The sequence below is a fragment of the Tursiops truncatus genome, chromosome 1 (genome assembly GCF_011762595.2).
Source record: "Tursiops truncatus isolate mTurTru1 chromosome 1, mTurTru1.mat.Y, whole genome shotgun sequence".
Classification (NCBI taxonomy): Eukaryota; Metazoa; Chordata; class Mammalia; order Artiodactyla; family Delphinidae; genus Tursiops; species Tursiops truncatus.
The window spans coordinates 115,563,078-115,589,257 of NC_047034.1; the positions used below are offsets into that span (position 1 = coordinate 115,563,078).

The 26,180-nt window shown below is 37.2% G+C and overlaps 1 protein-coding gene across 3 annotated transcripts in view; it reads right to left on the reverse strand.

Annotated features, from left to right (window-relative positions):
* PTGFR (prostaglandin F receptor) overlaps positions 1–26,180 on the reverse strand; it is a 58,947-nt gene that overhangs the window by 26,647 nt on the left and 6,120 nt on the right. Inside the window, exon 3 of one of the 3 annotated variants that reach the window (XM_033864399.2) lies at positions 10,999–12,012. The exons of the other annotated variants lie outside the window; for them this stretch is intronic. Within the exon in view, the coding sequence (XP_033720290.1) occupies positions 11,800–12,012 (213 nt within the window). The 3' untranslated portion in view covers positions 10,999–11,799. Of the gene's footprint in view, positions 1–10,998; positions 12,013–26,180 lie in introns of those variants that run through there. 3 annotated transcript variants of the gene reach the window in all.

The following is a 26,180-nucleotide window of genomic DNA, read 5'->3' on the forward strand; positions in this document are numbered from 1 at the left end:
ATGTGGCACATATATACAATGGAATATTACTCAGCCATAAAAAGAAACAAAATTGACTTATTTGTAGTGAGGTGGATGGACCTACAGTCTGTCGTACAGAGTGAAGTAAGTCAGAAAGACAAAAAACATATCGTATGCTAACAAATATATATGGAATCTACGAAAAAAAATGGTTATGAAGATCTTAGAGGCAGGACAGGAATAAGGATGCAGACGTAGAGAATGGACTTGAGGACATGGGGAGGGGGAAGGGTAAGCTGGGATGAAGTGAGAGAGTGGCATGGATATATATACACTACCAAATGTAAAATAGATAGCTAGTGGGAAGCAGCCACATAGCACAGGGTGATCCTCTTGGTGCTTTGTGACCACCTGCAGGGGTGGGATAGGGAGGGTGGGAGGGAGACGCAAGAGGGAGGAGATATGGGGATATATGTATATGTATAGCTGATTCACTTTGTTATAAAGCAGAAACTAACATACCATTGTAAAGCAATTATACTCCAATAAAGATGTAAAAAAAAAAAAAGTACTGACTGCAACATTTCTGTGTTTTATAAAGCATTTTATCTTACCTAAAAATTCGTAGTTGATAATGTGAATTATATCAGCTGCCTTTGTGGCTGAAGTGTATGGCTTTTGGTAAAGTATAAGAAGAAGACTGAGAATTTGCCAACGTGTTCTACTAGAAAAGAAACATGAGCCATGCTATCATTAATCCTTAACAAGAGCTACACGGCCTTTTGAGATCGGCCTTTTATGAAGCAGATTGCGTCTTCCACCTATTTTATGGGTAAGTCCTGGTTATCTCTACAGTGAACACAAGTGCATTCTATCCCTTTTAATGGGTGACTGCAACCCATCCATGAAACATCTCCTTGACTCAATACTGACCCCAAACTTTTGCTCCACCAAAGACACTTCACTCACGTTACTCTCACGAATCACGGTGTTTGTTATGAGCATTTCCTTGCCATGCTACTGACTGAGGTATTGCTTACTGCCTCACTGGTAGCTTGCCAAAGAATGACATAGGTGGTGACCCCATTCTTTCTATTTGTCCCAAATGAGGATCTACATCTTAAAGAGTATACGAAAATGCTGGTGACCTGGCTTCATTCCAGTAAAATCACTGGTGTTCTTGTCGTGCCCCTCAGTGTTCAGGAGAACCTATTGGTGAAACTGTTTGGGACCCTGGATGTCTGTGGCAAACTGGATGTTAGTGCTATCCAGGCTACCTCTACTCTGTCCACTCACACCACACATTTCTATCATTCTTTGCTGACAAATGACGTCAAACAAAGCAAAAGGCAAGAGCACTAAGACATGCCTAGCAGGATTCAGTCACCTCATTTAAGACTCTCTGTAGAAATGAATCATGCCTATAATGGAGGCAGGAATGTTCCTGCCTTCTCCACTCTCAGTGTGGTGTTAAACTTGATGCTACGTCCACCCTACACTTAAGCGGCCTCTTGGAAAAATGTATTGGTTGTCTTCAATTGTTTATCACTGAATAGGACACCACTTTGAAATAAAGATCTAGCAATAAGCTTTTAGTTCCAGTGAATAATTTAAATTGTGTATAGTTCTTGCAGTATGGGGCAGGACCTGGGATTTTTTGTTTGTATGTTTTGCTTTTAAAGGCATATTGCCAATCTAATATAAATAAGTCTCAGTAATAGACCAAAATCAACAATAGTACTCCTTGGTACGATCATGATGTAGATTTATTACATAAGCCGATCACTAATTTCAGAAGATTGCTTACACTTTATAACTAGCGAATTGAAACAGTTTCTAAGATTTCAAAACAGCAAACAAAATATTGTAATACCACATTTGGTCCTGTAATATAAAAAAGAATTTGGGTGGCCATTGTCCCCTGGTTCCTAGGCAGGAGCCTCTAAGCCCTTAGAATTTCCCAAATGATAGATTTGTCTTTATTATTTATGATGGGACCCTGGAATCAGGCCTGAGTTGTGCTAATGAAGTGACTCATGGTGGACCCATAAATAATTTCAGGATGGGGTCAGGCCATGCTGGAAAGACCACTCATGTAATTAATGGGTTGGAGCTTTGAACCACATGAGATCAGCCTGACCTCCTGGAGAGTGACAGGGTCAATGATTCAATCAATCATTACTAAGTAATGAAATCCAATAAAACCTCTGGACATCGAAAGCTTGGGTGAGCTTTCCTGGTTGGTGCTGCACCTTGATGTATTGGGAGGGTGAAGCACCCTGAAGACATGTAAACTTGGTGTTTAGGACCCTCCCTGATCTTGCCCTATGGGTCTCTTCCTTTGGCTAGCCTGATTTATACCCTCTACAGTAAAACATTAAACATAACACTTTCCTGAGTTCTATGAGTCATTCTAGAGAATTATCAAACCTGAGGAGGTAGTAGGAATGCCTGAATTTATTTCCAGTTGGTCAGAAATGCAGGTGGCCTGAGAATCCCCAAGCTTGCAGTTAGTGTCTGAAGTAAGGGCAATCTTGCAGGGGATTGTGCCCTTAATCTGTAAAATCTGAAATAACTCTGGCCAGTCAGCATCAGAATTGCATTGCAGGTCCCTTGTTACATCTTCAAGCACGTAAGTGTGGTAAAGGTTAAGTAAGGCTGGAAATATTATAATAGCCATGGACTGCTTCATTTTAGGCACCCTGATATTGATCTTACATGTTGGAACTGGTGATTGGGATACCATTTTCATACCATTAAAAAGCAGTCGGAGGATATACATGAACTTTTCAATTAAGCCATGGTGGATACCCTAGGCATAACTAGTAGCAGAAAAAATTCTTGCATTTGTTCAAAGTATAGAGTTTTAGAGAAAGTTATTATGATCCCCTTCCGATTGACATAAGACAAATACTTTATTATAGAAAAGTATAAAAGGTTAGAATTGGAAAGAACCTTAAAAATCATGTAGCTTAAGTTGTTCATTTCACAGGGAAGAAAATAACTGGGGCCAAGGAGATAAGGAATTTGCCCAATAGATATTTAGTGTCAGAGCTGGGACTAGATCTGCAACATCTCAAATCAAACTGTGATTCCCAAGCTCCTTGTGGCAAAACATATTCAGTTACTGAGGCAGATCTATTTTAGTCTAGTTGTCTTGCCAGTGAGAGAGAGAGCAAAAAATAGCATGCAGGATACAATCACATGTTTTGCCTTTCTTCTATTGATCATTAAAGTAGCCCTTTTCATGTCTTCTTTACATTTCTGCTGACTTACCTAACAAAAGAGGTAGCCAATGCAGATATTCACTCATTTCATAAGCATTTATAAAGCATCTATTATAAATCAGTACTAGGTACTTAGAGATATCAAGATTAATTATTAAGCCCCTCTTTTCTAGTGAGAACTTCAACCTTCATTAAAAAATAAACACAGCTGTATAAGTCCTGTGATCAAGGCCTCAGAGAGAGAGCACAGAAAAGAAAGCTGGGGATATCATGGGTGGGTCTTTTCTGGCTGACTAAGGAATTTGGCCATTATTCTGTAGACCTGACAAGCCATTAAAGGGTTTTAAGCAAAACAAAACAAAAAACAGAAAAAAAAAAAAAAAAAAACCTTCCCTAAGGCATGCATGGGACATGACCTTGCCAACTTGCTTGAAGATCTCAATAGAAATGCTTCCTTGTTGCTTTTCTTTCTACATGCCTCAGCAACCACAATGGTTTTGCCAAAACTGTGAAGACGGCCAGATACACTCTAACTTAGTATTGTTCAGTCCCTATTGTAGAAGTCTTATGATAAAGAAGGTATAACCAATTCCTTGTATGAACAGTTAAAACTGAGTTCTGTAATTCCTGGCTCAAGTGAGGGCCACGAAGAAATTTGAGGCAGATAGTAAAGGAATCAGGCACCCACTTGAGCATGTAAGCACATTTGAGATCCCTCACAGACCTCCAGCCCACTGAGTCACTGAGGCACTGTCTGGGAGGAAAAACAAGTAAAATATTTCTGGCTGCAGGAGTCCTTCCAGCATGGAGTTCTCCAGTTCTATAAGAAACAGTGGGAGGCATGTTGCCGCTTATGTAATCCTTGGGTAGCTTCTCAGGATTCCAGGGATGAAAAGTGATACAGTCCATCAAAACAAACACACAAGTATAAATTAATTATACAAAAAAATGAACTCAATCTTTGTTAAGAGAACTAGCAATTAATACTATCAGTTTACTATCCAGAGACAAAGCCAAATTGAGGGGCATCCTACAAAATAAAGACAAGAATACATCAAAAGTGTCAAGGTCAAAAAAAGACAAGGAAAGACTGAGAAATTGTCACAGAGACTAAGAAGACATGACTAAGGAGTCACAACAATGTAATGCTGGATCTTGGACTGGACCCTGGAACAGAAAAAGGGCATAATAGAAAAAACAGTGATCCAAATAGAGTCTATATTTAAGTTAATTATCTTGTACCAATGTGATTTTCTTAGTTTTGATAATTGTTCTATGGTAAAGCAAGATGTTAACATTAGGGGGAGCTAGGTGAAGGGGATAGATAGATAGATAGATAGATATAAACTCTCCTTAACATCTTTGCAACTATTTAGTAAATCTAAATTAAAAAAAAAAAAAAGCTTGTATAGTTTTTTTTGGATTGTTTTTGTTGTTGTTGTTTTAAGGAATATAGGTTTTAGAGTCAGAGTCTTGGGTTTAAAACATAGTTCTATTTCTTACTAGCAATGTAGCCTGGGCAACTTCCTTAATCTCTCTGTGCTTTACTTTCCTCATCAGTAAAATGGGAATAATAAAAGCAAGTTTAGGGCTTCCCTGGTGGCGCAGTGGTTGAGAGTCCACCTGCCGGTGCAGGGGACACGGGTTCGTGCCCCGGTCCGGGAAGATCCCACATGCCGCGGAGAGGCTAGGCCCGTGAGCCATGGCCGCTGAGCCTGCGCGTCCAGAGCCTGTGCTCTGCAACGGGAGAGGCCCCAACAGTGAGAGGCCCGTGTACCGCAAAAAAAAAAACAAGTTTATAAGTGAATAAGGTTAAATAAAATATTTAAACACTTAGTATTACGTCAGGTACATAATAAATTCCTGAAAAGGTACATCTAGTATTTGCTTATGAGCGTTAGCATAATTATTAAAGATGTCATTATTATTGTTGATATTATTAGGATTTTCTGGTTCTGGGTTCAAGAACTAATAAAAATGCAGTAATACTATAGATAGCATGTATTTACTCTCTTCCTCATTCTGTTGGAGTCAGATGGAGTAAACTGGCTCTAATACCTTCTGGGGTAAACTAACTCATCAAGCCTGGGTGTGTGCAGTTGCTGAGTGTGCTGAGTGTGGAGGTTGAAGAGGGCAAGTACAGAGATGGAGAAGGTTCCACCAGCCTCTAACAAGTGCCCTTATCAAGTTATATCATTCTTTTTCAATGAATAGATGATTATACTCAATAAGCTACTACACCAGCTGCCTAAAAGGCACCATCAAGATTAAGGAATCCATACACTGTTTTATGCTATCAATTACAACCAGATCTTTGTGTTCCAAAGAGCTGTTGAGATTTTGTTTCCAGAAATCTGGTATTGATATTTTTGCTGAATTGGAGGCCACTTTTATACATGCTAGGAATACAGTTCCCAAGAGTTAGCAGTGTATCAGTACAACATTCGAATTAATGAGTGACCTGAGTACTTTAAAAATCCTCTGGATCACTTCTTTAAACAACGAACCATAGACAGTCCCTGATTTACAAACTTTTGAAATAGCATTCATTTATCAGTTACTTTTTAGAGCACAGAATACAGCTCACATAACAATGTAGAATCTACTTACTATATAAGTTTGTTTAAAATATTGTGCCATTGACACACAAAAAAATAACTAAAATAAAATTCTGTTGCAATGTTAGTAATCCTCACACACACACACAAAAAGAGTTATTTTCTAAATGGAACTTTATGTCATATCTGAAAGCTATGTAGGGTTCTGACCCCTAGATTGCCAATTTCCTAGGTAGTCCAAAGGTACTTACACTTGTCTTTCACATTCTCCTTTTCCTCAGATGCTATTCTCCAACACAGACTTCTATTTCTGACCACTTCCCCATGAGCTCTGAATTGTACTAATTCTCCTCCTTCCACTGCTTCAAGGTACTGACCACCCTAGGCTCACTCCCTAAATATATTATTCCATAATTTTAAGTTTTTTAAAAAGTAAGTCAGACTTCTGGGAGAAAGGAGAGGGAAATGTACAAACTAGTTCAATCTTTCTGTAGGACAACTTGGCAAAATACCCCATACATCTTCATAAGATATTTCCCCTTGAAACGATCAATTCCATGTCTATGAATTTATTCTAAGGAAGTAAATAGAATTAGTGTGCAAAAATCCACAGGATGCACACCTCAATGTTCTTTATAAAACAGAAAAGCAGAAGCAGCCTCCAATAAGCAGGGATTTGTAAAATAGGTTATAGGATACCTACACAATGGAACAGTTTGTAGCCATTAAAATGATGTTGCCTAAGAATGCTTACAGATAAGATAAAACATTTATATTGTAGTTAAGCAAATAAAGATTACAAAATAGTAGCATTTTAGTTTGATTACTATAATAATTATAATAGCTGAAACTTATTGCATAATTACTACATACCTTCTGAAATAGGTACTACAAATATTCCCATTTTAATTATAAGGAAAAAGAGACAAAGTTAATTAACGTGCCCAAGGTCAAATGGTTAGTAAAGATAATCTGGCTCCCAAAATCACACCCTTAATACAGCCTCTCTAATACCTGTGTATATGCCTTGAGGAAAGCATGGAAGAATATCAACAGTACTTAAGAGAAGTTGGGTATGTACCTGTCGTAAGCAAAATTTTTACAATAGAATGACTCCCTAAAGATGTCCCAACCCAATCCCTGAATACAATGAGATATGTCTCCCGCGATTATATTAAAAGGCACAGTGGACCTTAACACAGTGCAACTATCACAGGTGGACCTAATCTAATCACAGGTGCTCCTCTAAAAGCAGAGAATTTTCTTCAGCAGGTAGCGCGAGAAGCCAGCGAAGATTCCAAATGTAAGGAGGATTCAGCACACCATTTCTGCTTTGTTGATGGAGTGGACCACATGAGAAGGGAGTTCAGCTGCCTCTAGGACCAGAGAGCAGCCCCCAGCTGACAGCCAGCCAGGAAATGGGGACCTCAGATCTATAGCTACAAGGAACTGGATTCTGACAACAACCTAATCAGTTTTGCAGAGAATTCTTCCCCCAAGCCTCTAGGTTGGAGCCCAACCTCACTCTTACCATGATTTCAATTCCCTGAGCAGAGAACCCAGTTGAACCCACCCAGACTTCTGACCTACAGAACTGTGAGATAATAAAGTGGGCAATTTCACGCTGCTAAGTTTGTAGGACTTTGTTATCTAGCAATAGAAAACTAATACAGTACTTATGAGGGACTTAGAATTAGGAAACTAAAATTTGTGTATTAAAAACCTACAACAGCATTATACTTGATGGAGAAAATATAGATGCATTTTAAGATCTGGAATAAAATAAGAACATCTATTATTATTACCATTGCCTAACTTAGTATTATAATTCCTGGCCAATGCTATTTTAAAAATGAGGTATATAAGAATTAGAAGAAAAGGGATCAACCCTTTGTTGTCTAGAAATGATTAGAGTCAATAAATGATTGAAACCAATAAAAGAGTTCAGCAAGTTGCTGAATACATGACCAACTCAGAAAAATTAAAAACACTTCTCCTCACTAACATTAGCAACCAGAGAATATAAGAAAAAGAAAAAAACATTCAAAATAGCATAGAAATTATAAACTAGGAATTTACTTAATCAAGAAATAAACAAGCCCTTTAAAGGGGCTTACATTTTCCTTTTACTTTTACTTATTTATTTATTTATTTATTTTGCGGTACGCGGGCCTCTCACTGTTGTGGCCTCTCCCGTTGCAGAGCACAGGCTCCGGACGCGCAGGCTCAGCGGCCATGGCTCACAGGCCCAGCCGCTCTGCGACATGTGGGATCTTCCTGGACTGGGGCACGAACCCGTGTCCCCTGCATTGGCAGGCGGACTCGCAACCACTGCGCCACCAGGGAAGCCAGGAGCTTACATTTTTCAATTCTCCTTTTTCTGTATTTTCCAAACCATATTTAATGAACAGATATTACTTTGTTAATAAAAATATACCATATCAATGGTGATATTCAAAATGTTTAGAACATTGCTACCAATCAATTAGAATGGCACGGGCAATAAAGAAGTAGTTCAGCCATACAGGTATATGCCAGGTGAAGAAGAGCTTCACGACTTATAATTATTAATTAAGTAATCATTATATTTCTCTCCCTGAATTGGCTGGGAAGAACAAACTTCAGCCTTCCACTTTCTTTGAAGAATTTCTGTCAATTAACTATTTTTTCCTGTACTTACAAAGAAAGGTAAGAGAGTGCAATTAGATCAACAAGGCAAGCTGGCTTACTTAAAAAATGCATGAGACAAAAAACAGAACTGGCATAGAAGGGAGAAAGACATGTCTACAGGGATGGCGAATGGGAAAGTAAGAAAACAAAACCAGGAAATTCCCTGGCGGTCCAGTGATTAGCACTCAGCACTTTCATTGCGGTGGCCCAGGTTCAATCACTGGTTGGGGAACTGAGATCCCACAAGCTGCACAGCTCAGCCAGAAAACAAAAAAGAAATCAAAACCAACCCATGTGGCCTGCGCGTGACCAGCAAGCTGACCATCCTATCCTGCCTGAGGGGACAGAGTAAAAACGTGTAGCTCAAATTACATCTCCCCACATGAACTCAGTCTTCAGAGAATGCAAATGCTGGGGACCTTGCCATTACCTGCCTTCAAATTATGAAATGACTAGGGTAATAATCCTTGGAGCTTGATTTTCAGACCCCAGGGGCAATCAAAAATAGTAATTAAAGCATGTCAACATACTAAATAAGTACTTTTACAAAATCCACCAGATTGGTAAGTAAATTTAACATAAAAAGCAGCTTAAGAGGTCAAATTGGTGGGGTTTTTTTTTTTTTTAATCACAATCCTGGTCTTCCCAACAGATAATTTGTTTCTCCTCTTAACATAGAATTGTTTTAGAAATGTCAAGAAATGACTTCTAAAAAATACTATCTCAGAATTTTGCACTTATTCCTTTCCATCTTTGGATAATTTTTGAAATATTATTTGTGCAGCTGTTCACTATCACAACATCAATGGTGCCTAACTAACAATAGTTGGCATTGCACAAAGCCATAAAATATTTAAAACTGAGGAAATGGAAAGATCCACTTTACAAAACAGAAACAGACTCACAGACATAGGGAATGGACTTATGGTTACTTGGGGGTCAGGGTGGGGGGATTGATAGATTGGGAGTTTGGGATTGACATGTACACGCTACTATATTTAAAATAGATGACCAAAGAGGTCAAGTTGTTTTCACTTTATAAACACATTCAAGGAAGGCAATAGAGACACCCTCTGTATACTTTAATCATGATTGATCCCAAACTGAAGGCAGTTTGTTGCCAGATTGCACTAATGATTCATTCATATCACTAAGAAAGGTCTAGTAGGTCTGAAAATGACCATCAAAGGTATCAAGACTCTTCTTCCCTTAGGAGACTCTCAGAAAATGCTCAGGAAATTTCATCCTTGCAGTACTGTCAAACTGGTTCCAATGCCACTCCATTCTTTCCAGTATATAAATTCTCTGTTATTTTTTCCATCAAGCTACCAAGTTTTGTGGCATTATTTGCAATACCAGAAAGCCAAGCCCTTCTTCTGTGGTAATATAGAAGACATTGGATTCCTAAGCTGTTTTGCAAATAATACCACAAAAATGGCCTTGCTTAAAAGAACATGATTTTTCCCAGAAGTAAACAAGAGGAGATAAACATATGTAATCAACAAGAAATTAGGCTTTGCATTCAGGTAAATGTTTTGATAAAGAAGAGCTGAACTAGCCTCCAGATTTCCCTGGTTGGGTTAACCAGTGAAAGATACAAGATCCAAAACCCTGAATTGCAAAGGTCCAAAATCCCAAAAGGTGAAACGATGTCAGGTTGGCATCTTCGAGAAGAATTGACTTTATTAAATACATTCATATTAAGAAACACATCATGAAAAGAAAGGAGGCGGTACAAACCGAAAATGGTGTTTACTACAAGTTTATGGAAAAGAAATCAGTGTAAGGAAAAGATGAGACCATTTAATCCAAGGAAGAAAAGAAAACAGAAAGTTTATAAATCAATGATTGAATCAAAAGACAAGAATTGCAATTCTAGAAGAGAACTCTATCTCATGATTGGTAGTTAAGCGCCTATTTCACTAAACCCAAAGACCACCAGAGACCACATAAGCCTGAAGTCAAGGGGGCTTTGGTCAAGAACTCTCTACCCTCCATTGTTTGGTGTAGACTAAACATAGATGAAGTTTCCAGCAAAGCTGCTCCTTGGAAGGTCATGGGCACTTGCTCACAGGGTTCTCTTGTAACAGAGCCAGTTCTGCTCCTGCCTCCCCAAATAAACTACAAATTCCTTTGAAGTTAGGATCTCATTTTATTCATGTTTATATACCCATGTAGCACATGTGCAAATAAATGCCCATGGAAGGCACTTAGTGAATGTTTTTCAAATTACCACTGAGTTTTACTAGAGTATCATTTGGAATAATGGTTATAATAATAATCAGAACAATCACACAGCACCTTTCGCTGGGTGCTTACCAGATGTCATGTGAAAATTCACAGGTTACTTGATTAAATCAGTATATAGATATAATCAGTACTGTTAACCATATTTTACAGAAGTTAAAATTTAAGCTTACAAAAATCCTTAATAATTTGTCAAAGGAGATGTGGCTAGCATATCCAAACTTGGGTAGTGAGAAATTTCTGCAAAAGAACGTATATATATATATATATATATATATATATATATATATATATATATATATATATATATAACTGAATCATTTTGCTGTACAGCAGAAATTAACACAACATTGTAAATCAACTATACTTCAATAAAATTTAAAAATTTTTGAAAAAGAAATTTCTGCACACTACAATAGGCTATGGGAACTCACCTAATTAGTAGTAGAGATTCAAGAATAGGCTACAGAGACTCAGTATAGTCATTATGTTGTGGAGTCAACTCTGATGAAGATGCTCATTGATGTAGACAACATAAAAAATCAAGACATCTTTGACTATAGTAGGTGCCTGCTAAATATTTGGTAAGTGAATGCAGAACTAAAGTGGGAAACAACAATTTTTCCAAGTCAAAGAATTGTACTGAGGTCCTAACTATGCCATTCAACAAGGAATGAATACTGATCCTTTCTTCCCAGCAACAGAAGCTAGAGAATAGTTAAGCACCTTGACTCAGAAAACACAGCCTCTTCTCAAGTCAGAATTAGCTGAGGCTTGTTATGGTGGGGTTTGCTCTCTTTCTCTGCCCTTAAATACTTTAAGGCCCTGTAGAAAAGCTCTGTAAAATAAAAGGATATGCCCCATTCCTGCGTTATACAGTTTAAACAATGGGAACTATAGTATTAAAATCAATAGTAAAAAAAAAAAAAAGTTTTTAATTCCAGAGTCAAAACCTAAAAACCCCAAACAAGGGATATGTAAACTCCTGGCCCATGGTCCATCTGACATGTAATACACACTCTTCTAGAAATGCATGTACATGTGTTTCCTTCATACTGTTATCATAGACACAATAATGGTTGAACATTTTTCTTTTGTTGTAAAATAATTATTAGGGCATTTCAAAGCTGATTTCTCTAGAGCAGCGGTTCCCAACCTTTTGGAACCAGCGACTGGTTTCGTGGAAGACAATTTTTCCATAGATGCGAGGGGGGATGGTTCAGGCAGTAATGCAAGCAATGGGGAGCGCTGGGGAGTGGCAGATGAAGCTTCACTCCTGTGTATGGCCCGGTTCCTAAAATGCCGCAGACTGGTACCGGTCCCCAGCCCAAGGGTTGGGGACCACTGTTCTAGGGTCAAGAAACAGAAAATCATTTGTAACTAAAGCATGAAGTTATCAAATTTGTGAGTGTGAGTGTGAGTGTGTGTGTGTGTGTGTGTGTGTGTGTGTGTAGCTGTGCAAAACCAAAATCAAAAAAGATTACAATAATAAAGAGAATTAGGGCTTCCCTGGTGACGTAGTGGTTGAGAGTCCGCCTGCCTATGCAGGGGACACGGGTTCATGCCTCGGTCCGGGAAGATCTCACATGCCGTGGAGCGGCTGTGCGAGTGAGCCATGGCCACTGTGCCTGCGCGTCCGGAGCCTGTGCTCCGCAACGGGAGAGGCCACAACGGTGAGAGGCCCGCGTACCGCAAAAAAAAAGAGAGAGAATTAAAAGAGAGCCAAATAACCTCATCTCAAAAGCAAAATAGGATGGATAACTGCATATTTCAACCAAATGAATGTTCATCAAAATGCCCTTTGCTAAGGCAGCAAAGAAGATGTACTGAGATTATAAACCAAGTAGAATAGATAAGATGAAACTAAATGTTTCCTTTAAAACTTTTGCCACACAATATAATTGTATTTTAAGCCTTAAGGAGAATTGTTTCGAAAGTGTTTCCTTTGTTACTCACAAGCTAATCTTTATTTAACAGTGATTTATTATTTGCCTTACTTCCCAATATAAGTTCTAGAAAAGCAATGTATACATTACTTATATTTCAAATGAAATTTTTCAAACAACTTTCTGCCATATTCCTGCTCTGCTGTAATCCATTCTCTATGTAGAAACCAAAATGATCTTTTAAAGCCATACATCAGATCATATCTTTCTCTTGTTAAGAAAGCATTTCAACCTAATTTAATCCAAACTCACAGTGACCTAAAACGTCCTTGAAAATCTGACCCTTGCCTTCCTCTCCATCCTCAAATCCTACCACCCTTACCTGTGGTTAGGTAAACCAAAACAAATGGTTTTGCTTCTCATTACAAGAAGCTTATACCCACCACTGAGTTTTTTGTGCTGGTTGTTCCCTCTACCCGACCACCCTGCCCATATATCTTCCTGTGGCTGACTCCTTTTTGTCATCCAGGGCTAACCTCATCATGAAGCCTTCCCTGACCATCCAATCTAAAAGAGTCCCAGCCCACCCTCTGTCATAGCACATACAGCTATACGAAGTCATTCTGTTAATTTCTTTGTTTACTTCTTCTTCCTCTCTCTCTCTCTCTCTCTCTCTCTCTCTCTCCCCGCAAATAGTCCCTACCCCTGGCTACCACCACCCTCAGAAGAATGTAACCTCCATAAAAGACGGAATATTGCCTGTCTTATCCAGCACCATGCTCCTAGAACACAGAACAGTCTCTGACACATGAAAGGCTCTAAGAAAAATATTTATTGAATAAATGAACATTTCTAAACATATTATATTTACGGATGCATTTTAGGGTTTTTTTAGAGTGAATTTTCACTAAGGCCATATCTTCAGCTCTCTCTAAAAATCAAGGATGATGGTTTCTTCCAGCTGCAAACATGCCTGGTTATGACTGCAAGACATTTGGGACAAAGAGGCTGTTCACTGAGAGATAAACACATTTTCAGGATAAAAGTTTGTTTTGCTGTAATCAAAATTCTGAAACTGGCTCTTCATGGCACGCTATTCTTGATATTCAATAGCAACTAACAGAGCTGCTATTATCATTTTTGTAATTTACCCAGATAAATTAGGACCCATTTAGCTTGGGGACAGCAGGAAAAGGTAGGAGACTAAGGATATTATCAATAGGAAGAAGAGAAGCAATTTTTTTTTTCTAATTTATTTAAGGCAGACTTTTTTAGCAAATTTGTTCAAGGACTTACTCCCAGTCAGGCCTATGTCAGAAAAATAGTAGAGTACAAAAATAATCCTCCTTTTAATCCTGTTCATCTTTCTTCACAAATTACAACCATCTCAATGTCTTTGAGCTATCTTCATGTCAGAGCTCTTCTCTTGACTGAAATCTGAAGATATCTTAATTTTAACTATATAAAATTTGCATTGTAACACATGGCCAGTGATGTTACAACTGCTCATGATGCTAAATGCAAATAATGTCCAGCTAAATGCAAATAATGTCCAAGAATACGATTGTATTCTTTGGGTAAACCTTCTGAACATACAGAATCGTAAATAGTTTCCATGTCTGAAGAAATATACAATTGAAAAGGTAATAGGGATTCAGTGAGTTAACATCTGTAAACTGCTGAGAGCATTGTCTGACATATGGCAGGAGCTATATAGATGAGGGGTTTTAATTAATTCTCACACTACAAAATGAAATTTCTAGGCAAAAACTTTACGTTTAAAATGATCACCACAGTTATAGTTTCTAGTTACCTTTCAAGAACTTTACTGCTTTTTTCCAAAACTAACATTTAAAAATAAAATCCTTATGTGACATCATATGCATTTAATAACCATCATTATAAGGATGTTGCTTCATTCACTAATTTCTTTTGTAACGAAAGGATTCTAATGGATGAGCTGCATTTTCCTTGAACCTCTCCAAGTAGTGTACCACACACCACAAGAAATAGAGTAGAAACATATGGCCTTGACTCTGTCATTAGGGGCTCCCTGTCCATTTGAGATATTAGACAGTCACAAGACAAGTAGTGCAAATTTATGACTATATAGAATTTGATGCTATACTTTATCCATAGAAAGAGAGATAAATGTGGGTTAGAATAATCAGAACAGGTTTCATGAAGAAAATCATTAGATATAAATAAAAACAAATCAAGACTTCCAGAATTGTAATTTCTCTAATAAAAACAAAATCAGATTTGCATCAGTGTAACATGCTATAGCGACATATTCTCCTAGAGAGATGATCTTTAGCCACCAGCCGTATATACATTTGACTATATACTTCATGCTAAACCATGCAATTTCAGCATTTCATTTATGAAACGTCAGATTTTCTTCAAGAAATTTTGGAAGGAAAAATACTTAAGTTACTTAAGCAACATTCATATATGAGTGTTCTGATTTTAATTATAAAAGCATTATTTAAGGAACTGTATTCACCTGTACTTAAAGTCATGCTAGCACATTAATTCCTCTGTCCCCTCCTCAGGCTAGGTGGTAATCTGTCACCGAATAGGGAGACCAAACTTCTCCCTCTACCTACCACAAAGAAGGCTCCTGTTTCCCACAGATGCCAGTGGCATTCAGTGGACAGGAAAAATGAGCTTAATCCCAGAATACACACCTTCATCCTTCAAGCTGAAACGTTTTGGTTTTGCTGTTGGAGAAAGGTGGGTAGTGGGGTGGAGGTAACAAAGAAACTCCTCAGGACTCACGAGGCTTTGTTACTCTGCTCAGGACCTGAATATGCTGGGCATCCTTCAGAAATCACTGTGATGCGTGATTTTTCACTGATTGCTTACTTGTCTCATTATCTTGTTTAGCAGATAAATAAGCTCTGGGCAAGTTGAATTGACATAAACTTGAGCTTTCGGCAACCACGTAAAACAAACCAAGAATTCCAAGAGAAAGGTGACTCCAATGCTGTGGTTATAGATTAAGTCAATTCATACTCAAAGCAGGTATTCGAGACAAGGGCACCGATATAGGTAAAGCTGGTTATTCATTCATCGTAACAGCCAAATATAAAATGGCTTGCCAAATCAAACGTGAAATCCACGTCAATCTAAAACCCTCGAAATAAGCAGGCTAGCTTTTGTATTACTACCATTTATCTTAGACAGACAAACCTAAAGTGCGCAATCAGGAGGTCAATAGCACACAATGGAAATTACTCTGAGACATACTGTTGTCTTCTCCATCATCCAGGAATGCTTTTAGCAAGCTGGCCCTGGCATCCGTATCCACAGATGAGCCTGATACAAGCTTAGAGAGATGAACTAGAAAGGCAAAGATGTCCTCTAAATGTCATACATTTAGAGCTGCTTAGTATTTTTTTTTCTTGATTGAAAACAGCAATTCTTTATATTCCCTTGAAATAAGAAAGAGTCTGCCTTAGCTGTCTTTGGACTTTCAATGGAAAAAACAATCACCACACACCCTATAATAGCTTCAAAACCACCTCATGCTAGCAAAGATTATAAAGACTATGGAATTTTTTTTTTTAGCTCTTTTGTATGTCAGGTCGTTTTTTGATTCAGAAATAGTATATGAGAGAAACACTGAAGTGGTCAGTCACAAAAATGTCATTATAGAAGCATATAAATATTAAACTGTATCAGAAACTAATTTTCTGTTCACTGCACTGAACACAAGCATAATGAAAGAGATATGTGTTGTTACTTCTGTGTTGCAATTTGGAAATAAGCTTTCATATTAGGAAATGAGGAGAAAGAAGGCATTCACACTGTTTTTTCTTTCTATATGCAATTCTAATCTGGCTTTTCCCCAAAAAGACTGCATTTCTAATTTAAGCCTATCCACGGGATATGCTGGGTTGCAGAAACATTCTCAGAAGTTTCTTCCTAGTGCATAGGTCTTGGGCAATTCCAAACTACAACCTGGAGCAGGGACAGGCCAGTTACAGGTGCTGAGGTCCACTGTGGTCTGTAACAAATTCGTGGGAACAGGTAGAACTGACCTACTTTCTAAACTGGAAATTAGCCATGCTCTTCCCTTCACTGACCCCCCTTCTGATTCAACTTCATGCTTCCCAAATTAGCAGAACTAAAGCACCCACCAGAGTACATACTACAGAATATCAGAAAATTTATTCCCCATGTTGTATTTTCTTCAATGTCAGAATTCTAGAGCTCAACCAAGAGGTATTGGGGGCATGACAGAGAGGGAGAGAAAAGCTCTTCTTGTTCTGCTTGAATGTTATGATGATGCTGTATTCCATTAATAAGAATGGCACAAAAAGATTCTTAGACTATCCCAATAATAGTAAACGCACAAACAAAATGCAAAAAACCCGAAAATTCTATTGCTTTCATTGCACTAATAATGCTCACCTTCAGTATAAGATAAAAAGAATTTAAGGCAAACTGTTTTAAAAGTGAGAGGGAAGGTTGCTTTATGTTTATAAAAGGAATAATTTACAACAAAGATATAAAAGACATGAATTAACCCCGATGACATTATGTTGAAATCTAAATCATCGAAATCCAATGAAAACCATTAGAAATACAAATATAAACTAACAAAACACAACTATAATAAAATTCCAAGTTCTCATACACTTTTTTTTTTTTTTTTTTTTTTTGCCATACGCGGGCCTGTCACTGCTGTGGCCTCTCCTGTTGCGGAGCACAGGCTCCGGACGCGCAGGCTCAGCGGCCATGGCTCACGGGCCTAGCCGCTCCGCGGCATGTGGGATCTTCCCAGACCGGGGCATGAACCCGTGTCCCCTGCATCGGCAGGCGGACTCTTAACCACTGCGCCACCAGGGAAGCCCTCATACACATTATTTGACAGAACAATTAGAAAGAATAATAAGAAAATAATATTCTATTACCAATAATATTGATTTAATACCTATGTATTGAACTTTGTAGCTTAAAAAAGAGTGTAAATTCTTTTCAAATGCCCATGGGATATTTACAAAATCTGATAATAAGAAGTTAACTAAAAAAGAAAGAAAGAAAGAAAAAAAACAAGAAGTTAACTAACTTGAAAACAGTAAGGTTTGTAAGTTGATGTATGCCATTTTTTTTTAACATCTTCATTGGAGTATAATTGCTTTACAGTGGTGAAGCAACTGACAAAGGATATAAGGCATTTTTAAACTGTTAAACTAAACAGCCCTCTGGAAAGACTAATTTTAAAAGAAAAATTTCAAATTTTGTGTTATGACAAAACTACAAAATTATTATTCAAAACATGATTATGATCACGAAAGGGGACACTCTATATTGTAACTGATAAACTGAACACAAGTCTAAATAAAATGTGAAGAAAATGGTAATTGTACGTAAAGTTAAATTTAGATCAATAGGATGAAATAAAGAATATAGAAAGATCCAAATAGGGCTTCCCTGGTGGCGCAGTGGTTGAGAGTCTGCCTGCCAATGCAGGGGACATGGGTTCGTGCCCTGGTCCGTGAGGATCCCACATGCCGCGGAGCGGCTAGGCCCGTGAGCCACGGCCGCTGGGCCTGTGCGTCCGGAGCCTGTGCTCCGCAACGGGAGAGGCCACAACAGAGAGAGGCCTGCGTACCGCAAAAGAAAGATCCAAACACATTTAAGAATTTCATATGTAATAAAGGTAGGAATTTAGAACAGCTGCAGAAAGACCATTTAATAAATGATTTGGAATAACTAGCTAACCATTCAAAAGAAAATTCATGTTATTAATTTGCAAATTAAACCAAAATAAACTATGAATGTATTAAAAACATAAATACAAAAAAATGAAAAAGCAAAAGTGCTAGAAGAAAAAAGAAATGAATACCAATGTCATCTTAGCCTGAAAAAGTATTTCTTAACATGAAACAGAAAGCAGTAACTACAAAAGAAATTATGGATTCATTCACTACTTGTATAATTAAAATACTAAGTTAAAAGGCGAACAATGAATACGGAAAAACAATTGCTTTTATAACAATTGATTTTATAATTATTTTTATATATTAGCATTATCTGGTCTTTGTTATCCAAAAAGTTCTTGAAAATCATTTACAGATACCCACACATTCACAAAAGAAAGGAGATAATGCCCAATAATATAAGAAAAAAAGTTCACTCCGTTAATCAAAGAAATTAAACTAATATGTATTCTGTATCAGATGAGTAAAAGGATGCACCCAGTATGTTAATAGTGTTTATCTCTGGGTACTCAGATTTGGAAGATTTTTTAAAATTTTAATTTGTAGCTTGATGTACTTTCTTACAATAAAATTTTATAGTTAAAGAAAACATTGCATTATTTCAAAGTAGCTTGAAGGAATATAACACATGAAATTTAATATTCCTTAATAAGGATAAGATGCCCGTGGAAATAAGGCGAGGTCTTTCCTTTCCAGCAGAGTTCCTATAACATGAGAGTGCCTCTCCACCCTCACATCTATATATGCCAGCTTTCTGCTGCCTTCGCTGCTTCATCCCTGCTTCGCTCCCCATCCTGCATTCCGTCTCTCTGTCTGTTGTGTGGTTTTTATTTTCCTTGTTTTCTGGTCCTCTGCCATGAACAAAAATGCGAGAAGCAAAACAGGGGAAGATGTAATCAAAGTAATAGCAACAATGACTGTTGCTGCTGCTGCTACAGCAATGTTATTATTTATTATTTAATACTAATACACCTTTGGACCCAGAGGTTCCTCCACTATTACTAAAGCAATTAACCCTCTACCCTGCTCCCAGGCAAGGTCAAAAAAATACAAATAGGTTTATTTATGTCATACTAAAAGAAGAAAGAAAAGGAAAAGGAGGACGCACATAAGAGAGATTGGAGGAGCAAGCACAAAGGTTGTGGGTAAATTGAAGGAGCTAGAAAATATGATTCCTAGAATTTGGCTCAGGAAAATTTTCCCAGGTCATGTCTCTGTCTCTATGCTTTACTGCATTTCTAATTTAAGCCTATCCACGGGATATGCTGGGTTGCAGCATATCCCGTGGAGAGACACCCAGCCTTTTGTTCAGTAAAAACCTGCTCAAAGAATAAATCAGTGAGTAAATTAACAAGTAGATTAAAGAATAAATGATTTTTTAATTTTCTTCATTTATATTATTAATGTTCATAGCAACTTGTTTTTCTTTACCTTCAGTCCTTGCTAACACTTTCTTAACCTAAATTCTTGGATGGAATGATTGGGTTTTGTGATGTTTCATTTCAACAACATTTATTTCTCTTCTATATCCTGAGTCACTTCCCTTGTCAAAAGATAGTATAAAATATTACTTTGAATTATGAAATTTTTATCATCTGATTTAATTTTTCTACTACTCATATTTCATTACTTAAAAAATCTAGCTTTTAATATTAATTTATTACAACCTGCTGTATTCTAATCTTGTTCAAGCCTGTCCCAAATACTAAAGAGTTTGTTATTCTTACACTTTTATATCTCTAGAAATTATATACATTAGTATCTGTTTTCTCCTTGTTTTACCTTACAATTTACATTACTTGACTTTGGATCACAATTTTTTCCAGTAATATTTCCTTCTAAATGATATGCTATAGATATTTATAAGTTACCAAAAATAATCTTATCCACTACATTCATAACAGTATGCCTGCTACTCTTTTTCTTTTTTTTTTTTTTTTTGCCATAGCTATTTTATTGTATTTTTTTCAAGCAAAGGCATTTATTTGGTTATCCATTTTAAACATAGCAGAGGGATAGTTGGGGAGTTTGGGATTGACATGTATCTGCTATTTTATTCTAACATAAATTATAATCAAATATCTTCATATTTCAATTTTCTATATATGTCTTCCTTTTTCCTTTTCTATAAACACTGTTAATTAAGGCCATAGATATAGTGACCAATTAAATCACAGAGGTTGTTATTCTGCATCTAGAACACTGCCTGGCACCTGGCAGGTGCTCAATAAACGTTTGTCAAACAAGTAGACAAATAATTCCTTGTGGACTACCAAATTGGAAGTAACGGCTTCCTACTATAGCACCCTTATTCACTTAATAACTAATTAAAAAGTGCCTTTGATCAGCTTGTTGAGAGATGATCTTTTGCTGGCTTTTATTGGTCGACAGCATTAATATTTGCCAGTAATAGCAACATAACGATAATAGTATAATAACTGAAGCATATGGTACTATGTCAGGCACTATTTTAACTTACATCTATTCATTTATTTAGTCCTCACAACAACCCAATGAAGCGATACTATTACTCTACCTATTTTACATGTGAAGAAATTGAAGCACAGAGTGGTTAGGGACACACAGGAACCAGAAGAAACAGGACGTGAACCCAGGCTCTTAACTACTACATGACACTGAGCTAATAGTTTAGCTCCTCGAGTATATCTTTTACTCCAACTAAGTTGTCAGCTCTTCGAGGAAAAAGCTTTATCTTTTGGGCACAGCCCCAATAGTAGTACTTTATACATAACAGTCTCAATAGTTTTTGCTAATTTTAGCTTGGTTCAACAATGTATAAGTTAATATCTAATACATTATTATAATTATAATACTACATTATTAGATTATTTGAATTCAAATAAGATGTGAAAGATTAGCACAAAAACATCTTTACTTCTGGTGAGACAGTGAAATGAGGCACAATAATCTGAACCTTCGAGGGACATTGTTCAGGAACGTTTTCTGATCCCAGCGTGACCAAACCTTCTCAAGACAGGAGAAATGGAAAACATCTGGACTAAACACAGATGACTATTTCTAACTGAGATGGCAGGTAGCAATAACGGCAATAGACGCTTGAGGATCTGGGGACTGTGTTGAGCATTTACTGTATGCCAATCACTATGTTATGAGATTGTAAGGAGGACAAATCATATTTTCCAGTGGTACTTTTAAGTAAGATCCATTTTTATAATCAGTTCACGGATGTACAAAATTGGTTTAGAGTAACTCCAGGTCACAGCTAAGAGATGGTGGGGCTGGGACCCTGCCCCACCCCCCGCCTGTGCTTAAATAACTAGAGCATTCTAAAAGAAATGCTTGACTTGGGACTGTGCACTAAAAGCTAAAGGGAATCTTTTACACAATCCAGTTGTCTCTGTCTCCTTTGCCGTCACACCGCAGCCATACTCTGTTTTGGCATTTCACAATCTGAATTTAATTTGGGGATTCAATAGCTTAGAAGGAGTGAGAAAAAATATCTCCCTGTCTGTATAAAGCCACAACTGTACCCACTCCTCTGTGGCATTACCATCCTGACACCCAGGACAGAGGACTGACAGAATGACAAATTTACACAAGCTTTGAAAGGTAATATTTGCAAATATCAAAAGACAAAATTCTCCTATTGAATGAAATCCTCTCTAAATACAGATAAATGGCATTGAAATAACAGTTAAAATCTGGTGTGGCTGTAAATGATTTCCGAAGCAAACATAAATGCAAATGCATTTTATATACCTCCTGTAAGGATGAGACTAAGCAAATAAAGTTAAAACTGGCAACCCAGAGAGATTTGGGGCAAATCAACATCTTGAATTGTTCTTGAAATGTTTGGGGGCTTAATTTAAAACCCCAAAACACATTAAGCGAGAAGAGTTTTAGATTCATGCGGGTATAAATTTAATCCACATGTTTCTGATTCATTTACACTTGAATCATTCAAGTAATATTTTGTAAGTGCCGTCTCAATGTCTGATATCTTTGGGCGTTTTTATGTCTCTCTCCTTAAAAACAGGAAGCCATATTTTGCCAAGAGTAAATAAACTTAAAATACCTAAGTATTCCAGACAACCGTGCACAACTAAATCAACAGACTTTTGTGTAAATTCTCAACCTAGCAGTGTCTTTTTTTAATTGATTGACTTTTGGTCCAATTTTGCACCATACTTTTCCATGAAGAGAGATCACATACTCAAATGAATTCAATTCCAAAGGCCTATGCATAACTCAATATATTTACCAAATCACACTGTAAACCTATGTGTAATATACTTTATATTTAGATAATGTGTGAACAAATGGACTTCTAGAAAACGGTCCTAAACCGGATACTGCAGGAAGCAGACTTTGAGACAGAGATCTACATGCAGGCATTTTTCTGAGCACAGTGAGGTGATGAGGAAAGCAGGACTTGGCACAGGGAGAAGCAGAGCTGGAATGGAGCTACAAGCTCTGAAGCGCATATGACCCTTCAGAAATGTCCCAAATGAGGCAAGGGGGTAAGTGCTTTGGATCCCCACATCCACCTGTCACTGTACGCAGAATGACCAAAGAGAGGGGGGCACAACCACGGGCAAGGCAGCTCCCTTGACTGAGGGTACTTTCCCCAGGGGCAAAACTCACCACAAAGGGGATCTGGGTGGGGCACCATGTCTACTAAGCAGGTCTGTTGGAGTTCTCTGAGAATTAATCCTCCATGAATAAAAGACCTACTCAATCTTTTAGTCTGATTAGCAATACAAATTGAGCCATGTAGTCACTCAATCAGCTGGCAAAGGCTTGAGGTAAGCAAGCCCATTTTATAGAGAAATTTCAACAATTACTCTGGAGATTTTATTTATAACAATGTACAACCAGTATCTGCAGGTCTTTACTCAAAGAAAGTTTTTCCTTCTGTCTCCTGAAGTGACCCCCTCAAAGATAAAACACCAGTAAAAAATACATACATTTTGGGAGAAAAAATGTGTGCATGTAGAGAAAAAGGTGGCGCTAAAGATAATAATGGGACAAATATAACTATGAATAAGTTATATCAGCTAATTGTTTCCTTTGCCTTCAATACTTTGTATTTAATACTTGGTTCCTTAGTCCATTCATTCAATTAACATTGGTTTATGACCTACTACTTGTAGAAACTAAAACACAAACCAGTAATATAGCTCCTAGCTACCAAGGACCATTGAGACTAACAGAGGAAATTGGCATGTAAACATCATAACAAAATAATATCATTCCTAGTTTATCCATGATGCTGACAAAATTCCTAAATTCTAGCACCAGATGCAAATTGTAGAATGTTCAGGATTCTCCAGGACACCATTTCCAACTAATACTCCTGGGGAACCTCTGAACACACGTTCCCCTCTCGGACTTCTCCAATCCAAATCCCAATTCAAAGTATTGGAAGTATTCCCGAGACCGACCAATTAAGTCCTGACCTCATCAGCAGACTGGGTCCAAAGTGGAAATGAGGGCCATTACCCACTGAGCCCTCCTTTATGGGAGATTCATTTAGCAAATACTTACTGAGCTCAACTCTGTGCCAGGCACTGGTCTCAGAACTGAGGACGCAGCAATAATCGAGGTCCCTTCCTTCAAGGAGCTTACATGCTAGAGGCAGAAGCCAAAACACAAAATAAACAGAGAAATGTACCCCATGTTATTGAATACTGCTAAGTGCTATGAAAGTAAATAAGGCAGAGCAATGGAGGAGAGAAGAGAAAGGGTACTTTTTAAGATAGACTACCTAGACAACATGAGATTTAAGAGAGGAGTCGGGGGAGAGCCACATGGATGTCAGGAGGAGAGTACTCCAGGCAAGAGAACACCAAGGCTTCAGGGACAGGAATATGTTCCCAAATCTCTCAGAACTGCTCCTCTGCCAGCTCCTGTCACTGACCTCACACCACGTACTCCACGTCCACCCAAACACAAGAGCAGCCTGAATTCCCATCATAGAAACTATATTTAATGTATCTCTAAAACATACCTTTTCGTCTGGATATGAATTTTAAGCTGCATGAGTCTGAGTTGTTTACGAATTTCCTAAAAGTAGAACCTAAGTCTTACCAGTCCTTTCTCCAGACATCATGATTGCTACTTCCACATTCCAAACCGGGGAGCATTCCCACTTCACAGAGGAAACCAGCTAAAACAATTTCCGACAAATCGCCTCTAAGATCAGCAGCAATGCAAGAATAACCAAAAAGATCTGACATAAAACTATATGAGAGTGAGAGTCCATTTTGTTTTTAATTTTAGAATGAAACCCATTCAAAGCCCTTTTTATTTGGTACAATTAGATCCAATGATGGATCTAATTAGTTAAATTTTTAAACTAATTTAAAAATTAGTTAATTTTTTTAGTTTGGGAAATAATTCAAACATGTACACATTATGTATATACATATTTATACATTTTCCGTATTTTTCTTTTCACTTGAAGCATGTAACTATACATCTGTTCACCGTCCTTTCAGTGTAGAGGCAGGTGCACAAGACACATACACAGATTTCCATTACACAGGTCTTACATACAATAATGAGAGCCAGCCTCTCAAAGAAAGCAATCTTCACTAGTAGTCAAAATGTCCTATTCTGTTGTGTTGTTCCATCGTTTGCCACTAGCTCTGTAAGACCTGGTCATTATGATGCCAATACCTTTAGTAATTCAGTAGAATTCAATTAACCATTCATTTTTTGATTTATATCTGACAAACATCTTAGTGACCAAATGTTTAACTATATGACTAGAAATACTAGCAGAAGAGTAACAACCTTAGAAAAATCAAATTCAAACTCTACCTACACAAGAAAACACATTTCTTGGGTAAACTCACCTACATAAGGTATCATTTTCTCTTCATATACTTTATACTTCTTTTCCCAATTCAAAATGAACCTCTACCCTTGAAGAGAAGGTAAACAAACTAAACAGCCTTCCAGAAAAGATCCCTGAAGTTTAATTGTGTCATAACTCGACAGTTGCTGACTTAAGGAACAGATTAAAAATTACCATTTGGTTTCAATATTTGCTTAATTAACGCTCACCTACAGAACTCAGAATCCACATTCTGGTCAATCATTTCCAATCTCTTGACATTCATACCACTTAAGTTACAGTCAAGCAGTCAACAAGTATTTAATGCTCTGCCAAACTAGTGAAATAAGCATAGCAATAATAATAAATTCCTTTTAGGACTACATATTCTAGAAATGGAACATTAAAAAGAATCAGTACCTGTAGAAAGACAGAAGCAAAGACTATTAAGGAAATGTTACTTAGAAGTGCTGTTAAATGTCTTCTTTTTCTCCGTCACTTTAGAAACATCAGAAAAAATCTTCAAGATTTATTTGGAAAAAGTGATGTACCTAGAATGCATGCAAGACAATTTTATAATTGCCATTTGACTCTCAAAGATTTTTGTATTAACTTGTTGCTAAATGGAATTGTAAGCTAATAAGTACCTATTGTATTTTCCTGGATTTTTCAGTTGGGATTGTAATTAAATGAATTTATATGAGTTAACCATGTTTAAAACTATAAAATTCAGTTATTGAAAATTTTTTTAAGTCATTAACAAGTTATATTTTAAACTAATATTACAATTGTACTACATTTCTAAATTTCAGTTCCTGAAAATACACACACACACACACACACACACACACACACACACACACACACACACACACATTTTCCCCTTTGTGGGAAAAAAACAAACAAACATTAAATTAAGAAAAACAGCTATAGGGGATTTTTAGGGTGGTGAAACTATTCTATATGATACTGCAATGGTGGACACATGTCAATATACATTTGTCAAAACCCACACACTGTACAACATAAGGAGAACCCTAATGTAAACTACAGACTTTAGTCAATAATAATGTACA